We start from the raw sequence: 21,714 nt of genomic DNA, 5'->3' as shown, positions 1-21,714 counted from the left end.
TACACATCACTATTTTTCACAGAGACTTATGACGCCACACTGGTGAAGTCTTGGACAATGAAGGGCGGAGGCACAAAGTTTAGCTCAGTGCAGAGCTGGTAAGAGATGCTCTGGCACTCCCCCGTATGAAGCAGCCATATGTACACCTAGCCAACTCCACAAAGCTCACCCGCGGTCTTTACAGGGGCAATGCTAACAAAGATGGAGTTGAGTGGGGCAACATTGCCCAGGAAGACCTCGTGATGCCAGCAAGAGCTCTGCAGTTTCTCCTCACAACTAGGTGGATTGACAGGTTTAGCAGGTGCAACTTAACCACCTTAGATTGAGTGCACCAGCAGCGGCAATAGGTCAACTGGTCTGACTACCTCTTCTGGGAGCTACATGTTGTATGCTCAAACCCCCAAGGCAAGTTGGTGATAGTAACTTTACTCACTAGGGTCCTCTATTATGTGGTTGGATGGGAAGAGCTGCACGAGCAATCCAGTTGAGCAGATTGGATGCTACTGTTTCTTCTTTACTCCCTCCATCCACCTCTCCCATTTGCCCACCAGCCACCACAAGAGGCAACATCATGAGCCCGCAGCCACCGCAGAATAGGCTCCGCCACCCCCCAAGCCAAAGGCCCACACAGGAAGAGCTCGCTGCCGCCTTTAGCTGCTGCTGCAGAAGCCACCAAGAAGGCTGCAAAAGAGGAAGAGGAGTGCCAGAGGCAGGACTTCCTCAACAAAAGCTTATATGAGACACCACCCCGTGTGACAGATTCATAGAGATGCCTTCTTATGCTTAGGCCGGACCTTCCTCCCCTAGTGACACAAAATACAACCAACACTCTTTGTTGGGCTCGCGCAAGCAGTTTCGGTTCTAGCCAGAATTATGCAGAGAGCATCCATGCGGCCCGAGGAGATGTGCCTAACTTTGCCCATGGATTTACCAACATGGCACAGATGACAGACTGCATCTCCCGATAGCAAGAAGCAGCACAAATTTCATAGAGGGAAATGCTATTAGCCAAAGACCACGAGAGAGCAGTGTCTGAGGAGTGTATAGCAGACCAACATACAATTCATGGAGCTGTAGAAAAGGTTCGACCAACAAACAGAGCAATTGGGCAGCACTGCTATCAGCAAAATCATTGAGCCAAAGACCACGAGGAGTGTATAGCAGACCAACATACAATTCATGGAGCTGTAGAAAAGGTTCGACCAACAAACAGAGCAATTGGGCAGCACTGCTATCAGCAAAATCATTGAGCTCCAGCAATAGGTCAAGCAAGCCCATGCAGCAGCCAAGCGAGAGCACACAAAGAGCTTACAATCATTGAGGGACTACATCAAGAGGCCATGAGCTGGGGCCCAAACAACAGAGGATGTTCTAGCCCACACCACCATAGATTTTGCAAAGCATCGCGACTTAACAGAGTCTACCATCCACCATCACCTACATGAGCAGCTTGGAGAAGCTAAGGCCCAGGCAGCCCGATCCCCATCCATGCCATCGGCTCGACCTCCAAAGCTCCATCGTCCAGCTCGCTCGGCCACAAGGTGAATGTGCTCATGGAGACCTCCAAAGCTTCCCATTTTGACATTCCCCCCTCAAACCCCTTATCAGCTTCTTGATCTACAGCTTTGAGTCATCCACCAACCTTCTCCAACATGATATATATATTGAAGAGCCTCTCTCCTTCCAGCAGTATTCGTATGCTGCTCTCACTAAGCTCTCCCTAGATAGCCTCAGCCTCCTTCCCCATTTTTTCTTCCAGGGGTTTCTCTCCTTCCAACACTCCCGTGATTTTTCTCTCTCCCTGCCCCAGATGACAACGATGATGCCACTGATGAGCAGGGCGGCTTGCCTCCCCCACCCCCACGATCTTCTTCCCCACCACCCCCTCTTCCCCAGTCATTTGATGGGACCAAAGGCTATTTGGGTTTGAGGAAGTAATCAACTGGATTTTTATTTCCAACAATTAGATAGGATTGAGTTTGCATCCAAGGGTTTCTCTTTGGTGAACTAGTATGTAGCACCAAGTTTAAATGTTGTCAACAAACACGTGTATTTTGCTCAAGTTCAAGTTGGTAAAATTTTTTTGAGTTTTTTTATTTTTGAACCTTTTTTTAAAGCTTATGCCACATCTGTGGACTCATGCCTATTGGCTCACTTTTGTTCTCACTCACAACTCATGCTTTATTAACTCATAGCTCATGCCTCATGCTTGTGCGCTCACACCTAGTTGGGCTCATGTCTAGTGGCTCACATTTTTTTGTATGAAGTAGGCTCACGCGGGTTTGGTAAGCGAGACTCACCTCATGTCTGATAGACCCATGTCTATACACTCATGCATGTTGACTCACGTCTTTAATGGCTCATGCCTCATGCCTAACTGATCTCACAAACTTTTTTATGAAATAGACTCAATTAGGTTTTGTGAGCGAGACGCATCAAACCTACTTGAGTAGGTCGAGTGATCGATCATGAAAACGAGACTCACGATCAATCTCCAGCGTGCAAGTCAGAATGTATCCAGACGTGTGTGTTTTACCCACGTTATAAAAAATAAGTTTTAAAAAAACCCTTTTTTTAAAAGGTTCACGTCACATCTATGAATCACGCCTGTTGCCTCACAAGGTTCACATTTTATTGGCTCCCAGCTCATGCTTTGTGGACTCACGGCTAGCTAGGTTCAAGTTTGGTAGCTCATGCCTTAAAAAAAAATAAAGTAGGCTCATGCGGGTCTAGTGAGCTAGACTCATGTTACGCTTGGCAAGCTCACATTTGTGGGCTCGCGTCCATGTTAGGTTCAAGTCTAGTGACTCATACCTTTTTTTCTATAAAGTAGGCTCATGCGTGTCTATTGAGCTAGGCTCATGTTACGCTTGGTAAGCTCACATTTGTGGGCTCACATCTGTGCACTCATACTTATTTAATTTATGGGCTCGCAACTCATGCCTAGTTGGGCTCACGATTTTTTTAATAAAATAGGCTCACATAGGTCTGATGAGCAATACTCACATTTAGACTCGCGTTTGTGGACTCACTCCTAGTTGGGCTCACACCATTTGAGTCTCATGCCTTGTTGACTCATGTCTTGATATAGATTGTATGACAAGAAAATCTTTTTAAGATATGAGAAAGTGTATCCTTATAAGTCTTTAAGGCAGTATTAATTGACTGATACAGTATTAGGTTCACCTACCTCTAGACTCACAGCTCACATTTGCAAGCTCATAGCTAACGTCACGTCTCCACACTCATGATTCACGTCTGCAAGCTCATAGCTAATGGCTCACGTCTCTAGAAGCCTTTTTTTTGCACAAGATCCTACAATCAACCCTATCTAAGCAAGCATCCATCAAAAGCAACCAAGATTCAATAGAACATAAGAAAGAGGATAGGGAAAAGAAAGAGATCACAAGTATTCTAATACAAGGGAATGAATGTGTATTGCTATAAAAAATGTTACATATATAAATGGTTAGTGTTCACACTTGACTGACCATTACTTAAAAATAGTCCCCAGCCACTAGTTCTAAGGTTAAGCAAGTATATACACACAATTTGTAACTTTCATATTTGGCATTAAGCTCAAGGTGTGTGTGTGTGTGTGTGTGTGTGGGAGGGAGAGAGAGAGAGAGAGAGAGAGAGAGAATTTTGAATGGTTTTACTAACTTTAAAAGTTGGTGTCGATGTTGGTGTTTGTCATTCTATAGCAAAGAATCAGGCTGTGTTGCACATGCAAGATCTCTTACACCAGTATGGAAAGCAGTTAGCTGATTTTGAAGGGTTGCCTACACCAGATAGATCAAGTGTTGCCACTGTCAACAATGGTTTGCTGATGGAAGAGATGATGTTTGATTCTGCTCAGCAAGCTGATTTGTCTGTTTCCATGGAAAGGAGTCTTAATAGTTGTCAATGAAGAGCATTTGATACTATCCTTAGAGCCGTTTCTTTGAACCAGGGTGGTGTTTTTTTAATTGATGGACTAGGTGGATCAGGCAAAACTTATCTTTACAATATCTTGCTATCTCGATTACGTGGAGAGAAACACGTTGTCTTGGCATGTGCATCGTCTGGAATAGCCACATTATTATTCTCGAATGGTCGTACAGCTCACTCATGTTTCAAAATTCCATTGGTACTTAATGCTTCTAGCACATGTGGAATCAAAGCTACTAGCCCATTGGCCGAGGTGTTGAAGCTTGCAAGGTTAATCATTTGGGACGAGGCTCCAATGATGCATAGGTACTAAGCACTGGACAGGACATTGAGGGACATTATGCAAAGTGATACTGTGTTTGGTGAAAAAGTTATGCTTTTTGGTGGGGGGTGGTGACTTTAGGCAAATCTTACTAGTTGTGCCAAGGAATCGCACGAAGACATTGTTGATGTAACGTTATGCCGGTCACATATTTAGAGATATGTGAGTGTTTTAAAGCTCACCCAAAACATGCGGGTTAGACAGAGTGCTTACTGTGGTAGAGAACATGAATTTGTCAAATGGACATTACAAATTAGAGATGGCACTATAGGTCAGCCAAACAATGAAGGCAGAGTAGTAATTCCATCGCAAATGTTGATCCATGGCAACTCTGTTTTGAGTTTGGTAGAATGGGTATACAAAGATCTTCATAGAGTTGAGGATTATGCATGCTTCTTCAAAGACCGTGCTATTCTTGCACCACAAAATTTAGAGGTTGATGAGATCAATGAACTAGCCTTGAGTTTGTTGCCTGGTCTTGAAAGAGAATACCTTAGTGCAGATTCTGTTGTTTCTTACGAGAATGATGCAATACTATATCCAATTGAGTACTTGAACAGTTTGAACTTAGGTGGTGGTTACCCTCCTTACCGCTTACTTCTAAAGATTAATGCGCCTATCATTTTGCTCCTCAATTTGGATCCTCGACGAGGACTTTGTAACGGTACCAGATTGATATGTAAGCAATTTAACTCAAAGGTGATAGAAGTAGAAATCATTATAGGTACAAACATTGAGACAAAGTCTTTATTCCCAGGATAACATTTATGCCTATTATGCTTTAATTGCCGTTTGACATGAGGAGGCGGCAATTTCCTGTCAAGTTAGCTTTTGGTATATTAATAAATAAGTCTCAAGGACAAACATTGAGTGTATTGAGACTTTACCTGGCCACGCAAGTATTCACACATGGACAATTGTACGTCGCTATGTCACGTGTTAGATCATTCAATGCAATGAGAGTGTGTGTAAAGCATATTGTGAAATATCAAAGTGGCACAACAAGTTTAAATGAACTCTTCACAACCAATGTTGTCTATAAGGAGGTTTTGAAAATGACATGTGAAAGAATTTAAATGTAAATGATAGTTTGTAGATGTAAGAGACTAAATTAGAATTTAAATGTAAATGATAGTTTGTAGATGTAAGAGACTACATTTAAACCTATCTTTGTGTAATGAAGGAAGCATTTGATTGGAGAATGTTTCTGAAGATGTGCAAGTACAGTCTTTGTTTGCTTTTGGATTGCTTTTATATACAATGCCCTTATATTCTGTGTATGTGTGTGTGTGTGTGTATATTGATATCAGGGATATATTGCTTAGGATGGATGTGGCAAGGAGATCATTTTTTTTCGTTTATGGTGATGGACAAGATATTAAAGGTAAATGTTTTAGACGTTTGCTATAATTTAGGTATTATTATTTTTCAAGATTTATTTTGAATTGTAGACCCTCCATTTTGGGAAGGCCAAGCAATAGCTTCTCTAATTATCGAACTATTAGAGAGCACTGGTGTTTTACGATATATATATACAAACTTTCTTTTTATGTAGCTTTTGTGTTCTATTTGATTAATTTATATTTTTATTGAAACATTCATTTGCAACATGGAATATCTTCACTTTTTAGAACCCAAATTATTGTTGGGTTTGTATGGTCAAGACAGTTACGACGAGCTTTGGGCTCCTAAGAATTTACAATCTACTATTGTGAAAGATTGCAGAGATCAACTTCATGTACGTGTAATGTTTGTGGATTATGAAAAGCCTGATAAGTTAGATTTTCGGTGCATAGACACTAGACAATACATAATTTTTCGATTTGCTGTTTACAAGCCTGTTCAAATGCCGTTCGTCACAAATATTGATCCACCAAATGAGTTTTATAAGCTTTTACTTTTTTCTATGCGAGTTATATTTTCAATGCTAATATTTTTTATGGCATACATTTTGCCAGATGGAGACATGGGATATAGGCTACCAAGGAGAGATAATCGAGTTGTCTGAAGATTGTTTTGAGGTTGTGTTCAGGTGTGTTAAGATACTCATCATTTTATGGGTTTGTAATGCTAGAAGCTTCTATATGGATATATATGGCAATCACGATGTTTTTATATATTAGTTTGGCGATGTATACATATATGTATGAGTGTGACCCGTATCTATGGATATTATGGGTGCGTGCGTATACACAGACACATATTTACATGTGTGTATGTGACATGCACACATGCATTCATAGGCGCGCACACTTACACATATCTTCCAATTGTGACATGTATGGTTTCGATGGATTTCACGTACACACTCATACGTACATCTTTATGCGTGTTTGTGTGTAACTCGATGTGCCTAGCTTCTAAAAAGAAAGGAAGGGTGATTTTACACATATTTCTTTTGTATGTACCTAAATGCAAAATGCTTCTTGCCCGTCGGAGAGTCGGAGACGGGTCGCGACACTAGTTTATATAATAACAATAATTTTTGTGCTTTTAGCAATTGAGAGCTGAAAGTACACAAGAGCTTTGCTACAAAAATTAACTCAAAACCCACCAAGAACTTTGCTTTAAAAATAAAAAAAATGTACAACTCAATACCCAGCTTCAAAGATAATCGACACTACGTTCAATATATTCTCTACAAAAGCAAAACCCAGGCCAACTAATAATACGAATTGCCATGCTCAGTAATACAAGGGAACCATAATCTTTCCTTCTAACTACTGTAAGAGGCCAATCACACCCTCTGCTTGCCTCCTTGTTCAATAAAAGGTGCCAAGGCAGCTAGGGTGGGTGGCCACTGGCTACAGTTTACGAAAGCGCTGCTTCCTGTTCTGTTCAATATTTTGAGAATCTATACTGACCTGCCTGAGCAACTTCTGGAATTCAGGTAGACTTATCCTCCCATCTTTATCGGTGTCAGCCTCATCCAGTAAGTTCTCGATAGAGCCTGTCAATCCAGTGTACTGCCAACAAGCAACAGTAATCAGAAAAGTTGGCCTTTTTTTTCATATACAAAACAAGGTCAAAACAGTCACGTGAATGCAATGGTAAACACGACCAATCGAGACCGTTTAATATGTAATATGAGATTGCAAGGCTGTTTGTGTCAACCTTCTAAGAAGAGAGAGAGAGAGAGAGGGGAGTTATATTAACGTCTACTGAACACCCCAAGGGTTTATGAGACCATAAGTAATACAATACTACCATGGATATACTTAGCCATGGCAGAACTGGAAAGAAAATAAAAACACGGAAAAAAGACCCAATACATGTATACATCCAGACATCCTATGATCCCTCCTCAGCCGGTACCAATCTCAGGGCAGAAAGAGGATTAGGCCTCCGTGATAGGAGGCGTGTCATGTCGACGGAGAACCTCTTGGATCTGTCTCTATGTGGTGGAGGGTCCTCATGCTCTAGGTCAGGGGCGTCTAGCTCGTAGAATAGATCGAGCTAAGAACTCCTTAGGGGCAAGGAGCCAGAGCGTGGGTATGGGTATAGGTTGAAAAAATGACCTATAAGACAATTACATAAATGAAAGACCATATCGGTCTTAAGCTAAATCTATGGTCCAAAATAGAAAACATACATGAAAACACCCCATACCCTAAACCCCAAAATACAAAACTGCAATGTCAAGTATCAAGTACAATCATCTCCACAAAAAAAAGCACATGGTCTTGGCTTCTTTTCGAGTTTTGGCTCGGGTTTCTCTTTGGGTGTCTGGAAACCCGCACGCAATGGATGTGGAGAGCCTCTATACACTCTGTAGGATCCCTCTTTCATTTTATGGCGAAAAAGAAACATCAATATCCCACCTTAAGAAAAAATATTAATTTATAATTTCTTAGTTTAAGCGGATAATTTTTAGATTATACCATCCTGTAAGAGAAAATATTGAGGTGGGGGAGACAGCGCAACGGTAAGGGCTCTTGCCCTACACCGCAAGGGCTTGGGTTCAATACCCGCCCCCTCCTCCCGCATGCCATGAGACATGGGGTCTGTCCATTTCGGCACTAATATATAAATAAAATAAAATAAAAAATCCTCCCAACAAAAGATAAGAGAGAATATTCATTTTTGGTATTCAAACATCAATAATTACATTCAGTTTCACCCCCCGTCAAAGTTTGATGGAAATCAGAAGACCTTGACGAGAAGCCTAATTTTTTTTTTAAAAAAAATGTGATAGGCAAGCGGAGCTCCAAATGGGGTCATGCAGCTCGTTGGAAAGGGCATAATGTAATTAAGTCAAATATGATGAGAAAATTAAATATTACAACCCAAAATTTACTCCAAGCAAAAATGGGAAGTGTGGGAACGACTAAGAACCTTGTCCGAGCCTTGAGATTGGACAATGAACTCCTAGATGAGCCTTGAGATTGTACATTGAACTCTCATTTAGATATATATACTGGGATAAATACAGGAACATGCCCAAATTCACCTTATAAGAAAGTGCAATTTATAACCTCATGGTAGTCATCCACAAAACAATAAACCATCAACTCCATGCATAGTATGGACTAGATACTACGACATCCCCACTACCGTCATCAGTGCCCAATAGTGGGTGTAGAACTTGGTATCAATATACGCTTGCACAAACCGCACGATACTTCGCCTCTGTGGAGGAAAGCACGACAATAGGCTGCTTTTTACTGCTCCATGAAATGGCTCCAGACCCAAGTGAAAAAACATAACCACTGGTAGAACGCCGGGTACCTGGATCTCCAGCCCAATCGGAATCCGACCATCCAAGAAGAGTGAATCCTTGGCCATAGAAGATGCCACAGTCCAGAGTGCCACGCAAGTACCGAAGAACTCTAAGAGCACACCGCCAATGCTGCTGACGAGGTTCGGATGAGAAGGAACTCAATAAGCTGACTTTGAAATACACGTCCAATCGGGAGTAGGTCAACCAAACGAAACAACCGACGGGAACCCGATACTGTCCTGATCAATCCCTGGAGAAGCATCAAGAAGAGAAAGCTTCTCACTAGTATCCATAGGAGAAGATACTGGTTTGCATCCAGTCATTTGAAATCTATCAAGAATCTCCCGTGTGTACTTTTGCTGAGAGAAGAAAATGCCCTTTGGGGTCTGCCAAATCTCAAAGCCAAGAAAATAATGCAGAAGGTCAAGATCCGTCATCTCAAACTCTGTCTCCAAAGCATCCATGACTGAACGGATCTGTACAAAATAAGAACCTGTAAAGATGAGGTCAACATAGACCACGATAATAACAATCAACCCCCTCTCAAGGAGGATATAAAGGTTCGAATCTGCATGAGAACGGTGTAGGCCGAGCTTCTGAAAGAACTCATCAATCTGTCGGTACCAAGCCCGCGGAGCCTGCTTCAGACCATATAAAGCTTTCCGTTCAATAGCATGCAGCTTTGCCTGCATAGCACAACGCCAAGGCTCATGTGAAAGAGCCTCGTCCACAGAAGAGGGATCAAAAGGACCATGAATGATAGAGGACATAAGAGCATAGTTAACAAACATGTTGCCCTCATGAATTTGTTTCAACTCTAGAAGATCGCCTGAGAGAACCAGGCGGAGGAGCAGAAGGAAGCTCACGTAACCTAGAATCACGAACTGTCTGAAAATACCATCCAAGCACAGATCTTCTCGAACTCGTTGGAGGAGGAGCAGAGTCATCACCATCTGACTGAGAATCCACAGCTGGAGGTGTAACAGAAGCAAAGGGAGGAGGAGGAGGAGGAGGAGGAGGAGGCAGAGAAAGAAGAAGCTCACCACCCCCCTCTGAAGATGTAGGAGTCTCGTCGAACACCACATCACGGCTCACAACAACTTTGTCGGCTTGTTGATCATATAGACGATATGCCTTGGACACAGTGTTGTATCCGAGAAAAGTCATGCGCTGAGACTTCGAGTCCAACTTGCAGCGATGCTCATCAGGCACATGTACATACGCCGAACAACTAAATACCCGAAAATGAACAACAGAGGGCTTCTCACCATGGAAAGCCTCATATGGAGTTTTATCTGGAAGAGCAACAGTAGGAGACCTGTTCTGAATATAGACAACATTGAAAGCCGCCTCAACCCAGAAACGTCAAGGTAATGAAGAATGCTCAAGCATAGCATGGGCCATCTCCATAATGGTCCTATTCTTCCTCTCTACAACTCCATTCTGTGATGGAATATACGCTATAGTAAGTTGTCTCCGAATGCCATGAGTCCTGCAATATTGCTGAAACCCCTGGGATGTAAACTCACCCCCTCTGTTGGTCGTGAGAGCCTTGATCGAGGAACCGGTCTCTTTTTCCACCTCAACTCTCCAATCGCAAAAGTGCTAAAGCCTCATCCTTGAACTTTAGAAAGAAGACCCAAGTATATCTGGAGAAGTCATCCACCATCACGAGCATGCACAACGCCTTACTCAAAGGCGCGGTAATCATAGGACCACATAAGTCTACATGAACAAGAGCAGTGATGTCGAAGATCTGTGTGTCGCCTCCTTCGGAAAGGCGGCTTGGTGTTGCTTCCCTTGTAGACAAGAGGAACAAATAGTAGATGGAGCCTTGATGGTCAGTAAACCCTCAACCAACCCATCCTTCGAAGCTCCCTGTAGAAGCTGATAGCTCAAATGGCCAAACCAAGCATGCCAACAAAGAGCAGAAGAAGAACCAGAAGAAAGCAAAGCGGTCAACTTGTACTACAGACCACTATCTTGGACTCCCTGACCCAAGATGCTACCAATCTCCTTATCACGAATGGTAATCTCATAATGAGAGAAGATCACCTCCGCACCCTGAGCTGTAAGAGCACTCACTGACAAAAGGTTAAATGCCAAATCTGGAATGTACAGAACGTCAGAGAAGTATCTCTTGTCCTCGGAGGAGCGGAAGATGGGGATGGTGCCATGTCCATGCACTTGCACAGAAGAAGAATCACCCAAAGTGATCTCGCCTGTCCTGGCAGTGAAGTCCTCGAACCAATCTCGATGGGGTGTCATGTGAGCAGTAGCACCACTATCCACAATCCACGACCGCGACTGAGAAGTTACAAGAGCAAGTACACGACGAGTAACTGCCAATAGAAGAATACCATCATCCTTCTTGGTCTGAGACACCATTGTAGAGGAAGAGTTCTTTGCTTCTTCATCCCGCTTCTTCTTGTGACATTGGGGTGATTTATGACCCTTCTTGCCACAATAATGACACTCAATGTCCTTGTTTTTAGAAGATCTGCTTTTGTCTTTGTCTTTATCTTTGGAGTTCTTGTCAAAACCTCCTTTCCCTTTCTTCTGTTGATTCTTCCCTTTATCTCGTGCAGCCAAAGCTCCATCAGAACCACCAGAGCTCCCAGTCCGCTCCTCAAAGCGAGACTCAATCTGCATAATGGAGGGGAGAACTTCCTCCCAAGTAACTGAAATAGGACGAGGAGAAGAAACAAGAGACTGAAAATAAGCATCAAACCTCTCTGGAAGCTTGGAGAGAAGCTGAATAGCCATATCCTTTGTAGAGATATCCTTGCCACGAACAGCAAGCTCATCCCGAAGATCTTTCATCTTCGAGATGAAAGCAGATAAAGAAGGAAAGGCAATTCAACATCAGAAAGGAGAAAACACGACGATCATTCGCTTGCCAAATATCAATCTGTCTGAGTCACACCACCAGAAGCAAGGGTGGGAGGGGTGGCATTGGTAGGTGTAACAAGCCAATCCCAGAGATCCACGCCACGCAAGGCTGATTTCACCTTCACCTTCCACAAAGTGTAGTTGGAACCATCCAAATTTGCAGACTCAGAGAACATATGAAGTGTAGTCGGGGCAGCCATCACAAGAGCTTGGGCTTAATCTCAGAAATATGCACAATCTTGGAAGGAGTGTCCACCACAAGTACCAAGGTTGCCACCAAAACCAAAACCACCAAAGGGAATGTCCCCTGGAGAGGAAAACACAGCCAAAGAGGGGCTGCAGTCCTGAAAATACAGGCCAACTGGTTCCAGACTCCAAGTAGAGAAAAACGCTGATAAGAGAAGTACCTTCAGGCTGTGAGCGATGAAGCCAAAGTGAAGGGAAAGCAATCAGCAGCAACTGTCCAGAAAACGCAGCATCCAGAAGGCTGCAAATCTGTGAAAAACGCAGAGGTGAAGGGGCTATAGATAGGGCACAATCTGGGGCAGTAGAGAGAATCGTTAAACCTGGAGCGATGATACCATGAATGAGTGCACAGAGCGGAAGCAAATAAGCACTAGAGTGTCCTGAGCAGAGAGTGCAACACAGAGAGAGATATGGAGCAACTATGCTGAATATACTGAAATGATGCAGTTCCAAGCAAGAGAGAGAAAGTGTCTCATAAGTGAGGGAGTAAAAGAAAGACTAGGCAAGATGAAAAAGTGAGAGGCTATTATAGGTAAGAGGGGTTGGCCGACTGGACATGATGAACTGGCCGACTGGGAAAAATACATCCAACCTGGGAAAAATCCCAAAAAAATATACAAAAAAAGGGGTGGCCAGCCCACAATCAAGGCCATGAAAAGGGACCAAAAGGGACACCAAATATGGGCAGAAACTGGGGATGAATGTGCTAACATCTATCTCTATGCATGCATACGTGCATGCATGCATGACAGTCTAGCTAAATATTGTTGATAAACTTCTCCATGATGAGAAACCTCCATGCATGTGACATGCATAGTCAAAAACCCTCATGCATGTGACATGCATAGTTAGAAACCCCCATACATGGCCAGAAATCCTCATGCACGTGACATGCATGGCCAGAAACCCCCATGCATGCAACATGCAAGCTTTTTCAGCTACATGCATGCATCATGCAATGCTTTATCTTTTCATGCATCTAAAAGTATGCCATGCAAGCTTACTTTTCTTAAAAGTAAAGCATGCAAGCTTGCTTTTCTTAAAAGTAAAGCATGCAAGCTCACTTTTCTTCAAAAGAGTCATGCAAGCTAGTTAACTCAAAAGAAAAAAGATAAAAAGCAAACTTTTCCTCTTTTAGCTACACGAGTTGCTACTTTGCTAATAGCCATTCTTTGATCCAAAAGTCTTGCACAAACCTCTCCCTACCACATCTTTTCATGAGCAATAACCTCCACTCCTCTTCATCTAGGCGCCTCCTTCTAGGCTGAATAGAACTCTATAAATTCAAATTTCCAGCCTCATTCAAGAGTACTTCTTGGCCTTTGTTTATTGCTCTATCTAATGCACTTATATTCTAGAGTATTTTTCCAGCCATACCATAGTGTTTTTATTTCCCCAAAACACTTAGAAGCTGGCTGAATTCTGATTTTCAGAATTGAAAGTCTCCATTCAAGCTAAAAGAAGAAGAAGAAGACTATTCCCAACATTGAAGCTGTGGAAGAATCATCTTGGATCCGGTTACTACAAGTTCTATGTGGGAGAACCCTTGGGAAGTGCTGGGCATTCTCCTAAGGCTGATTTTCAGCCATTAGGTGGTTGATTTTATTGAAGTTAAGCTACATTTGTAGAAACTGGGATTGCTGGGCAATCTTGGTGAAGGGTGCTGGGCACCATATTGCTAACTTGTAGCTGGGCTAGTTATAGGCAAGTATAGTGTTTGTAAGTTATTTTCATATTCAATCATTTTGGAAGAAACGGGGGTGTATGGCTGGGCCAATCCACCCGTTTTATGTACTTGTAAAATTCTTACTCCCTTAAGGCAATACATATCCTTCAAGAGGGGAGGGGGGGGACCAGCCCATCTTCTGGTCCCTAGTGTAGTATCATTCCTTTTCAGTACTTCCACATTCTAAAATCAATTGTTATGGCTATGTATGTGGGATATGGCAGTGATCAAAGGATGATAAATCTTGTGATTTCAGTATTAAATTCTGTATAACCACGCTCCCGTTTGTGACAAAACGCAACACAAGGGCGTCTCCAAGGGGGTGCTACAGGCTGGCTAGTTTGTAGATGGAGGGGGTAGCTAGGATAGTGTTAGCCAACTGGCTACACCTCCACGCCCAAGCCAATTGGCTACACCCACCCTTCCTCCATCACGCAAGGATGAAACTGTTGGAGAACAAGCCTTATCCAAGTACAAAAGGATAAGTGTGTGTGAACAACCTCTTAAAGAGAAACATATGTATGTGTGTGTATGTGTGAATCCACTCTTACAGTTGCATACCTAAATATCTAGATATTATACCTGTACTGACCTAAGCAATGATGTCATGCAAGAGAGGCTCTAAGCCTATAAAAGCATTGTACTTGAGTGAAGAAATACAACACAAGTCACATCATTTGAGTCATGCAAATCTCTCTCTTTATTTGTGCATTGTCTTTCTCTCTCTCCTCTCTCTCTCTCTCTCTCTCTCTCTCTTTGCTCAATGCCATAGCCATGTTTCAATACAAGCCACCATAGCTTGTGTGCAAGCAGCTAATCCTAGGCCTGATTTTAAACGTCGATATCAGAGCCTACAACACCCCCCTCACTGCCCGCCATCACCATTACCTGCATCTATGACTTTGTTGGCCAGCATCTCCTATGCAGCCATCTATCAACAAAGATACTCCAGTGCTGCCATCTCTATGGCCAAGCAGTTGTCAACGCCATCATAACTTTGTGCATCACCAACAACTCGCCATCTCATTGCTAAGTTTAGCTTAGCTAAGCTTAGTTAGGCCTAGCTTAGGCTAGCTAAGCCTAAGCTCAGCCATAGGCTCTATTAGCGGTGCTGCCCGTTGTCGTGCCATGGCACGTCTATGGTGTGAAACCATGCATATGAGGCCATTAAATGCAAATCCAGATGCATGGGATTAAGTGCCATGACTTGAGTCATTATATGATGCCTAAGTACATATGTTCATATTGTAAATGAGGTTCAATAAGACGAGCTAAGGCTGAGTCAGGTCTCGAAGCTTCTGTACATGAGTGTGGTGTGTATTATGGAGCTTTATGCTTATGGTAGACCTTGTAGTAGGGAACACCCTTCTCAACATGTATGGAAATGTGAGAGCATGTATGATATAAAGATTGGTTTTGAAGAATGCCCTTTTGAGATATCGTGTCTTGGAATGCCATGATTTCAGTTCTTACTCGGAATGAGCAAAACAAGGAGGACTTCAATAAGATGCTGCACACATTCAAAGTCTTTGTGTATCCTCATAGGCAGAATGATCCCTTCAACAATATCTTCATCCCCATGGATGGTGAACCTAGTGGCAACTATGCTAGTGAGAGCTATTTCAAGATGGCCCTTGTGAGTAGGGAGGTGGTGGGGGTGGTTCTGCTGTTACTCAGACCTCATGGGTAAGTTGGAAACACTCAATTATGTACATGGTCTGCATGGCTATGTGCATAATGGTATGGGTGGCTCGTCAAAGGGTTATGTAAATGATGTAAATGGCTACCCATGTGCATGATGTGTAGTAGCTTCTCTATGGTATCGATGGGTCGAGTCAGTGATTACCTCTTATGGGAGTGCATGCATGACGCATGCTTTAGTAGATTTATGATATGTACATGATGTTTGATGCTGCTTTGGTCCATGCATATGCATACGAGGAGTAGATATATCAGATGTATAGGAGGTATATGAAGGCGGCAGCTTGCGTGGCAATAACAAAAAAGGAGATATCCGAATTTAAAGCTAAAAAAAAGGAGGCGCAAGTGTATTTGAATTTTGGGAAATACGAAATATTAGCTGCAAAAGGGAAGTGCGCCTGAATCCCTTGCGGGGAAAGAGAGAAAAACCAGAAAAATGGCGCATATCAGTGGGTGTGTGCAGAAAATAAGAACCAGAGCTACATGTAACCAGAGATTTTAAAAATGAGAAGGCGGCTACTGTATGGAGCTTCTTGGGGTTAGAATTAAAAGGTGAATGAAGCGCTATCAAAGGTGATGATCTACAAATAAATCACACATTATATGACGTGTTCTGATCCTGGCGCAAACGGCAGTGCATGGGAAATAGCGAAATCAAAAGAAAAATTCGCTTTTTTTTACTCAGATAAGTGAAATTTTTGTTTAATGTTACTTACGATTTGAAAAATCGTAGTTTTTTTTTAAAAACAAGACGGCTTTGAAAGTATATATGGTTTTGAAGAACCATGGAATAGAAAGGCACTTGATTTTGGATTGTTAGACATGGTGATTTTTTTAAAAAAAGACAGATGAATATGTTGTACATGCGCCATGTGCCATCTTTTGCCTTGTGAGTTGTTGGAATTTGAAAGCAGGTTTTCAGGTGATCAAGAGACATTTTAAAATGATGGAATTGGCATTATATGGTACATGTGATGTGAATGGTCACATGTATATGGAAATCATTTGTAGAATGTGTTATGCCTATATGTGATTGGTTTGAGGCATTTGGAAAAAGGAGTCAGGAAATCTATGCTTGGAACTGGACATGCTCTTGATACACAATTTATGTGCAATCATCAGGCTGAATTTGGGGATGTATTGAAGTGAATTGGCACATGTATATGTCATCAAAAATGGAGATGTCTTATGCTCCTTGAAGAGTTATGTGTGTGTGTTTCCTTGCTGGGGATTAGAAGCTACTCTCACAGCTAGAAGTCTCGCACTTTCCCAGCGACACCGTCCACGTCACGACAGCTTTTTGGTGAACCTGACGTGAAACTGCTGGGGTGAGAGTGTGGTGAAATACACAGGGAAGCTATGGCTGAGAATCCTGAGGGTCAGGGGGTTCATTTTGACCCCGGGGTTATGCAAATGTTTCAGATGTTTACTATGTATATGCAACAGCAGCAAGCTGCTGAGAGGGGGCAAATTTCCACGACTAAAGCACTGCAGTCAATTGTGAAAAAGGTGGATCAATTTGATGGTAAGGACATCACAAAGTACTTACGCAATTACACAAAGGAAATGGAGCTAAACAGGGTGACTGAGGAGGATATGGTTCGAAGCTTTGAGCTGGTATGTGTTCTTGAAATAAGAGAGCGCATAAGAGGATTACAGACAGCACATGGTGGCAGAAATTGGGAGGAGTTCAAGCTTGCTTTAAAGGATGAATATTTCATGGAGGATTCCGAGCGGGTGACCAAACGAACTTTCTTGGAATGGGTCACAAAACCCAAAATGGGAATTTCTGCCACAGAGTTGCTAAGAGAGTTTGAGAAGCGCTATGCCCAGCTGTCAAGGATTGAGCGCACAACCTTGGACAGGGAAAAAACAGAGCTCTTCTTACAAGCAGCTGGGAAAGATCTCCAAGAAAAACTGGAAATTCTCCTTGAGGATAAGGATACAGAGCAGGGGCTAAAGAATGATTGGAATGATGTCGAGGATGCGGTCACCATGCTAGCAAAGGGGCAGTGAAGGAGGGATAAAATGGTGATGAGCTTGGCAACCCCTATAACTGCTGTTATCTCTGAGAATCTACCAAAACCAGCTGCTACAATCCCAAAGGTAGAAGGGCCGATGGATGAGCTTATTAAAGGCATGCGAGACCTAAAACTGAAGATGTCTAGGATTGAAGAAAAAGGGCTACCATTAGGGCAGGCTTCTATGCAAAGGCCTCAAAGCAAAGAAGGGTTTACATTCAGATGTATATGGTGTGATGACCCAGAACATGCAAAGAAAGATTGTGCTAGCTATAAAGAAGCTCTCAGAAATCAACTTGTGTTTTTCAAAGATGGGAAAATCCACCTTACAGAGACTGGTCTTCCATTAAGCACAAACTTTGGGAAAGGAGGGATGAAAAAGCTGGTTGAGGATATGGCTGCTAGCCATGCTATCTCTATGGTTAAGGCAGCAACCTATGGATTAAAGGCTGGTCAATCAAAGCAGGGATCTGAGAATGATGAAGATTATGAGAATGAAGATTTTTGGCCATCAACAATGGAATTAATTGCGTCAAAGAAGGTGTCTAAGCAAGCTTTGCATGAGGCAGGTGACTGTATACGTCTTGAGACTGGTTGGGAGGAGCCTGTGGATTCTTTATCTGTTCATGCCTACATTGCTAAATGCCAGAATAATGAGGCACAGGTAGAGGAGAAGCGTAAAAGGAAAAATGAGGAAGGAGGGTCATCAAAAAGAGTTACCCGTGGAAGTGAAAAGAAGGATCCTGGGCCATCACATATGCCTCCACTGCATAGCAGACCTCCACAGGAAGTATCAATGGAAGAAGTGCCAGCAAAAATGAAGCATGAGAAGGAGAAGGGTAAAGGGAAAAGTCCACTCTACAAGCTTCAATCTGATATTGAAGCCGCAACAGATCTCAAAAAGGTGCTTGAAGAGAGGATTCTAAACAGCAGGGTGGAATTTACACTAGGGGAAGTCTTGGGGATTGCAAAGAAAGAATTTCATGATGAGATAATTGATGTTATACGAAGGAAAAGGCAGTCCATAATTGAATCTATTCCATCACAAGGGGAGGCAAGCACTTCCAAGACTCATGGAGTACAGATACAGCAAAAGGAAGAGAGAGAAAATGTGGTGGAATGTAATCACTCTGCTGAAGGGGCACGACAAGTGCGCTTTGTGGATGAGGATGATGAAAAAGAAGTTCTTACAAAGAGTCATTACTCCAGGAGCCATTGGGCAAGAGCAACCACTGAAACCCTTGTCAAGATAGGTGACTTGGAAGAGCCGTATGTCGCTCTAATTGATCATGGGTCTGAAATAAATCTTATGGCTAAAATTCTCTACAACAAATGTAAGTGGCCAATGGATGTAGATCATGGGTGGATGATTAAAGCAGCTAATAACTCATCTGGAGAGCTCTATGCAGCATGTCCAAATGTAAGGGTAACTATAGGGGATGTGAAAGATGATCAGAACTTCTTTGTTCAGGAGATGTCATCGTATCCCCTCATCCTTGGGCAACCCTACATTACAGCTGTGAGGATGGAAACAAAAGTTTTGGATGATGGCTCGGCATATGCAAGAATAAGGAGTAAAGATGGCAAGAAAGCTGTTCAGTTCTTGACAGTTTGCATTAACCATGAAAGGAACCGTGAGTCTCTTCGAGCACAGTCACTCCCAAAGATAAATAGAGAATTCATGAACTACAGGGAGATGAGGGATTTTGGCCAGGTGCCATTGTAAAGCGGGATTCCAATGGTACAAGGGAAAATGAGTTCTCGCAGGACTCAATCAATGTAAATAACTTTTCAGCAAATTTTCAGGGATTTTCTAGCTATGGGTCACTGGTCTTTGTAAAAAGCAAGGATTTGAAGCGTGGCATGCGTCGACATGTACAAAATAAACAAAAAAGTCTTGAGCAGTGTGGTCTTTTGGAGAAGAATGAGTTTATTTCAGGGGTGCTTGATGAGGTGTCATTTGTGGATACTATGGATGTGCTTTTTGCTATGGGAAGAGCATGCTTACAGGGTAGAAATGAGATGATAGAGGTGTCATCTGTGGGGATGTATGATATAATCCGGGAATTTGAGGGGATGGAATGTAAAAACATGAATTGTGAGATAGATGCTCATGTTGATACAAAGTATAAAACGGTTGCAAAGATGGTGAAACCAGTTGCCTTGCCCTTGCCACCAGGAAGCAAGGAGAAATTAGATGAAGCCTCTATGCAACCGAATCTCAGAGATCCGAAGAAAATTGGACATAAGTTTACACAGGAAACCCTAAAAGAGCTGAAGATTGGTGAAAAGGATTTTCTGTTGCCAGTTGAAAGGGAATGTTTTGAGGAGATGCTTGTAAAACATGGGAAGGCCTTTGCTTTTCAGCCACATGAGATAGGCTGTGTTGATCCAAGCATAATAGCACCAATGGTGATCTTCACTGTTCCACATGTGCCCTGGAACCTGCGGCCAATTCCAGTACCAAAGGCTCTCTTGCCAAAGCTGATGGAATTACTAAAAGAAAAGATCAGGATAGGAATTTTGGAGCCATCATACGCTCCATACTCCAACAGATGGTTTACCGTGCCAAAGAAAAATGGAACATTGCGCTTCATTCAAGACATGCAACCTGTAAACAAGGTCACAATCAGGAATGTGGGAGCAGGTCCGATTGTGGACGAGTTTGCAGAAGCATTTGCAGGGAAAGCTATATACTCTATGGGTGATCTGTATTCGGGATATGATCAGTTTCAGCTGGATATACAAAGCAGGGACTTGACCACAATGAAAACTCCTTTGGGATTGGTAAGAATGTGTACCTTACCACAGGGAGCCACCAACTCAGTGGCACATATGATGAATGGAATGAATAAAGTCTTGCGAGACTTCATACCACAAATAACTATGCCTTTTCTGGATGATGTGCCGATAAAGGGCTGTGATGAGAAAAATAAAGATGAGGATTTGGATTCAAAAGGGTGCCGCAAGTTTGTGGCAAATCATATAAAAGATTGTGATATGATTCTATCCAGGCTTGAAGAGGTGAATCTTACTTTGTCTGGATCGAAATCAGTATTTGGGGTTGGTGAAGTGCTAATAGTGGGGCATCTTTGTAGTACTAATGGACGCCGACCTTGTCCAGCCAAGATAGATGCAATACAAAGAATGAAAGAGATATGCATTAATGTTACAGAGCTGAGGAGATTTCTTGGTGCATGTGTCTTTTATGTTATTTGGATCCCACATTATGCACATGTAGCAGATCCTCTTTATCAACTTTTGAGGAAAAATCAAAAATTTTTGTGGAGTGCAGTACATATTAAAGCTATGCGGAAGCTGAAATGTTTGCTCCAATCATCACCTACTCTAAGGAAGGCAGATTATGAGTGTGGCAGGCCTGTGATTGTTACAGTTGATACTAGTCCTACTGGGATAGGATGGGCAGTAGGGCAAGATGATGAGGATGATCACAGGTATGTAATCAGATTTGGAGCAAAGGTATTAAGCATTCGTCAACGAAAATATCCGCAGATCAAGAGAGAGTTATGGGGAATAGTCACTGCTCTAAAATGTGAAAAAGAATATCTTATTAGAGCATCTGTACTTGTGGAAACTGATTGCTTGCCACTCCTTGGGATGATTGCAAGCTGCACCACTCCAGATATCGCTATGCTTAGGTGGATTGCCTATATCAAGTCACTAAATCCTGAGTTTGAGCATATTGCAGGAAAAGATAACCCAGTTGCAGATATGCTATCAAGAGCCAGGTATGAAGATGAAGAAGGGATGATTAGTGACAATGATGATGTAGGTACAAGATTCTATACTACTGCATATGCAAAAGGAGACCATGCTTGCTTATCAAATGCACTTGAGTCTTTTAGTGAGGAAATGTATGAAGGAGATTGGTTGCTTATTGGTCAATACTTTAGTACTTTGACAAGACAGGAAAATTGGTCTGACTCAGAATTTAAGAGGATCCGCAGAAAAGCATATGGTTATTTTCTAAAGGATGGGTACCTCTGGAAGCATCCTAAGCAGAGGAATGCTATGCCACAGAGAGTCATATGTGATAAAGAGACTCAAGGGAAGCTCATGAAAGAATTCCATGAGAGTCTCTGGGCTGGACATCGAAGTGTGTGGGCCACCTTTACCAAAATAAAGGAAAGATATT

The 21,714-nt window shown here is 42.5% G+C and overlaps 1 protein-coding gene across 1 annotated transcript in view; it reads right to left on the bottom strand.

Moving 5' to 3' along the window:
- Window positions 1-6,790: 6,790 nt before the first annotated feature.
- Window positions 6,791-21,714, bottom strand: part of LOC147638657 (calcium-dependent protein kinase 28-like) — a 60,088-nt gene continuing 45,164 nt past the window's right edge. Inside the window, exon 13 of the mRNA XM_086798601.1 lies at window positions 6,791-7,218. Within this exon, the coding sequence (XP_086654727.1) occupies window positions 7,057-7,218 (162 nt within the window). The 3' untranslated portion in view covers window positions 6,791-7,056. The remainder of the gene's footprint in view (window positions 7,219-21,714) is intronic.

The sequence above is a fragment of the Cibotium barometz genome, chromosome 5 (assembly GCF_041138505.1).
Source record: "Cibotium barometz isolate CiBa-2024 chromosome 5, ASM4113850v1, whole genome shotgun sequence".
In the NCBI taxonomy this organism is placed as follows: domain Eukaryota; kingdom Viridiplantae; phylum Streptophyta; class Polypodiopsida; order Cyatheales; family Cibotiaceae; genus Cibotium; species Cibotium barometz.
Note: the sequence above shows the minus strand (reverse complement) of the source record. Positions and strands in the feature narration are given on the sequence as shown.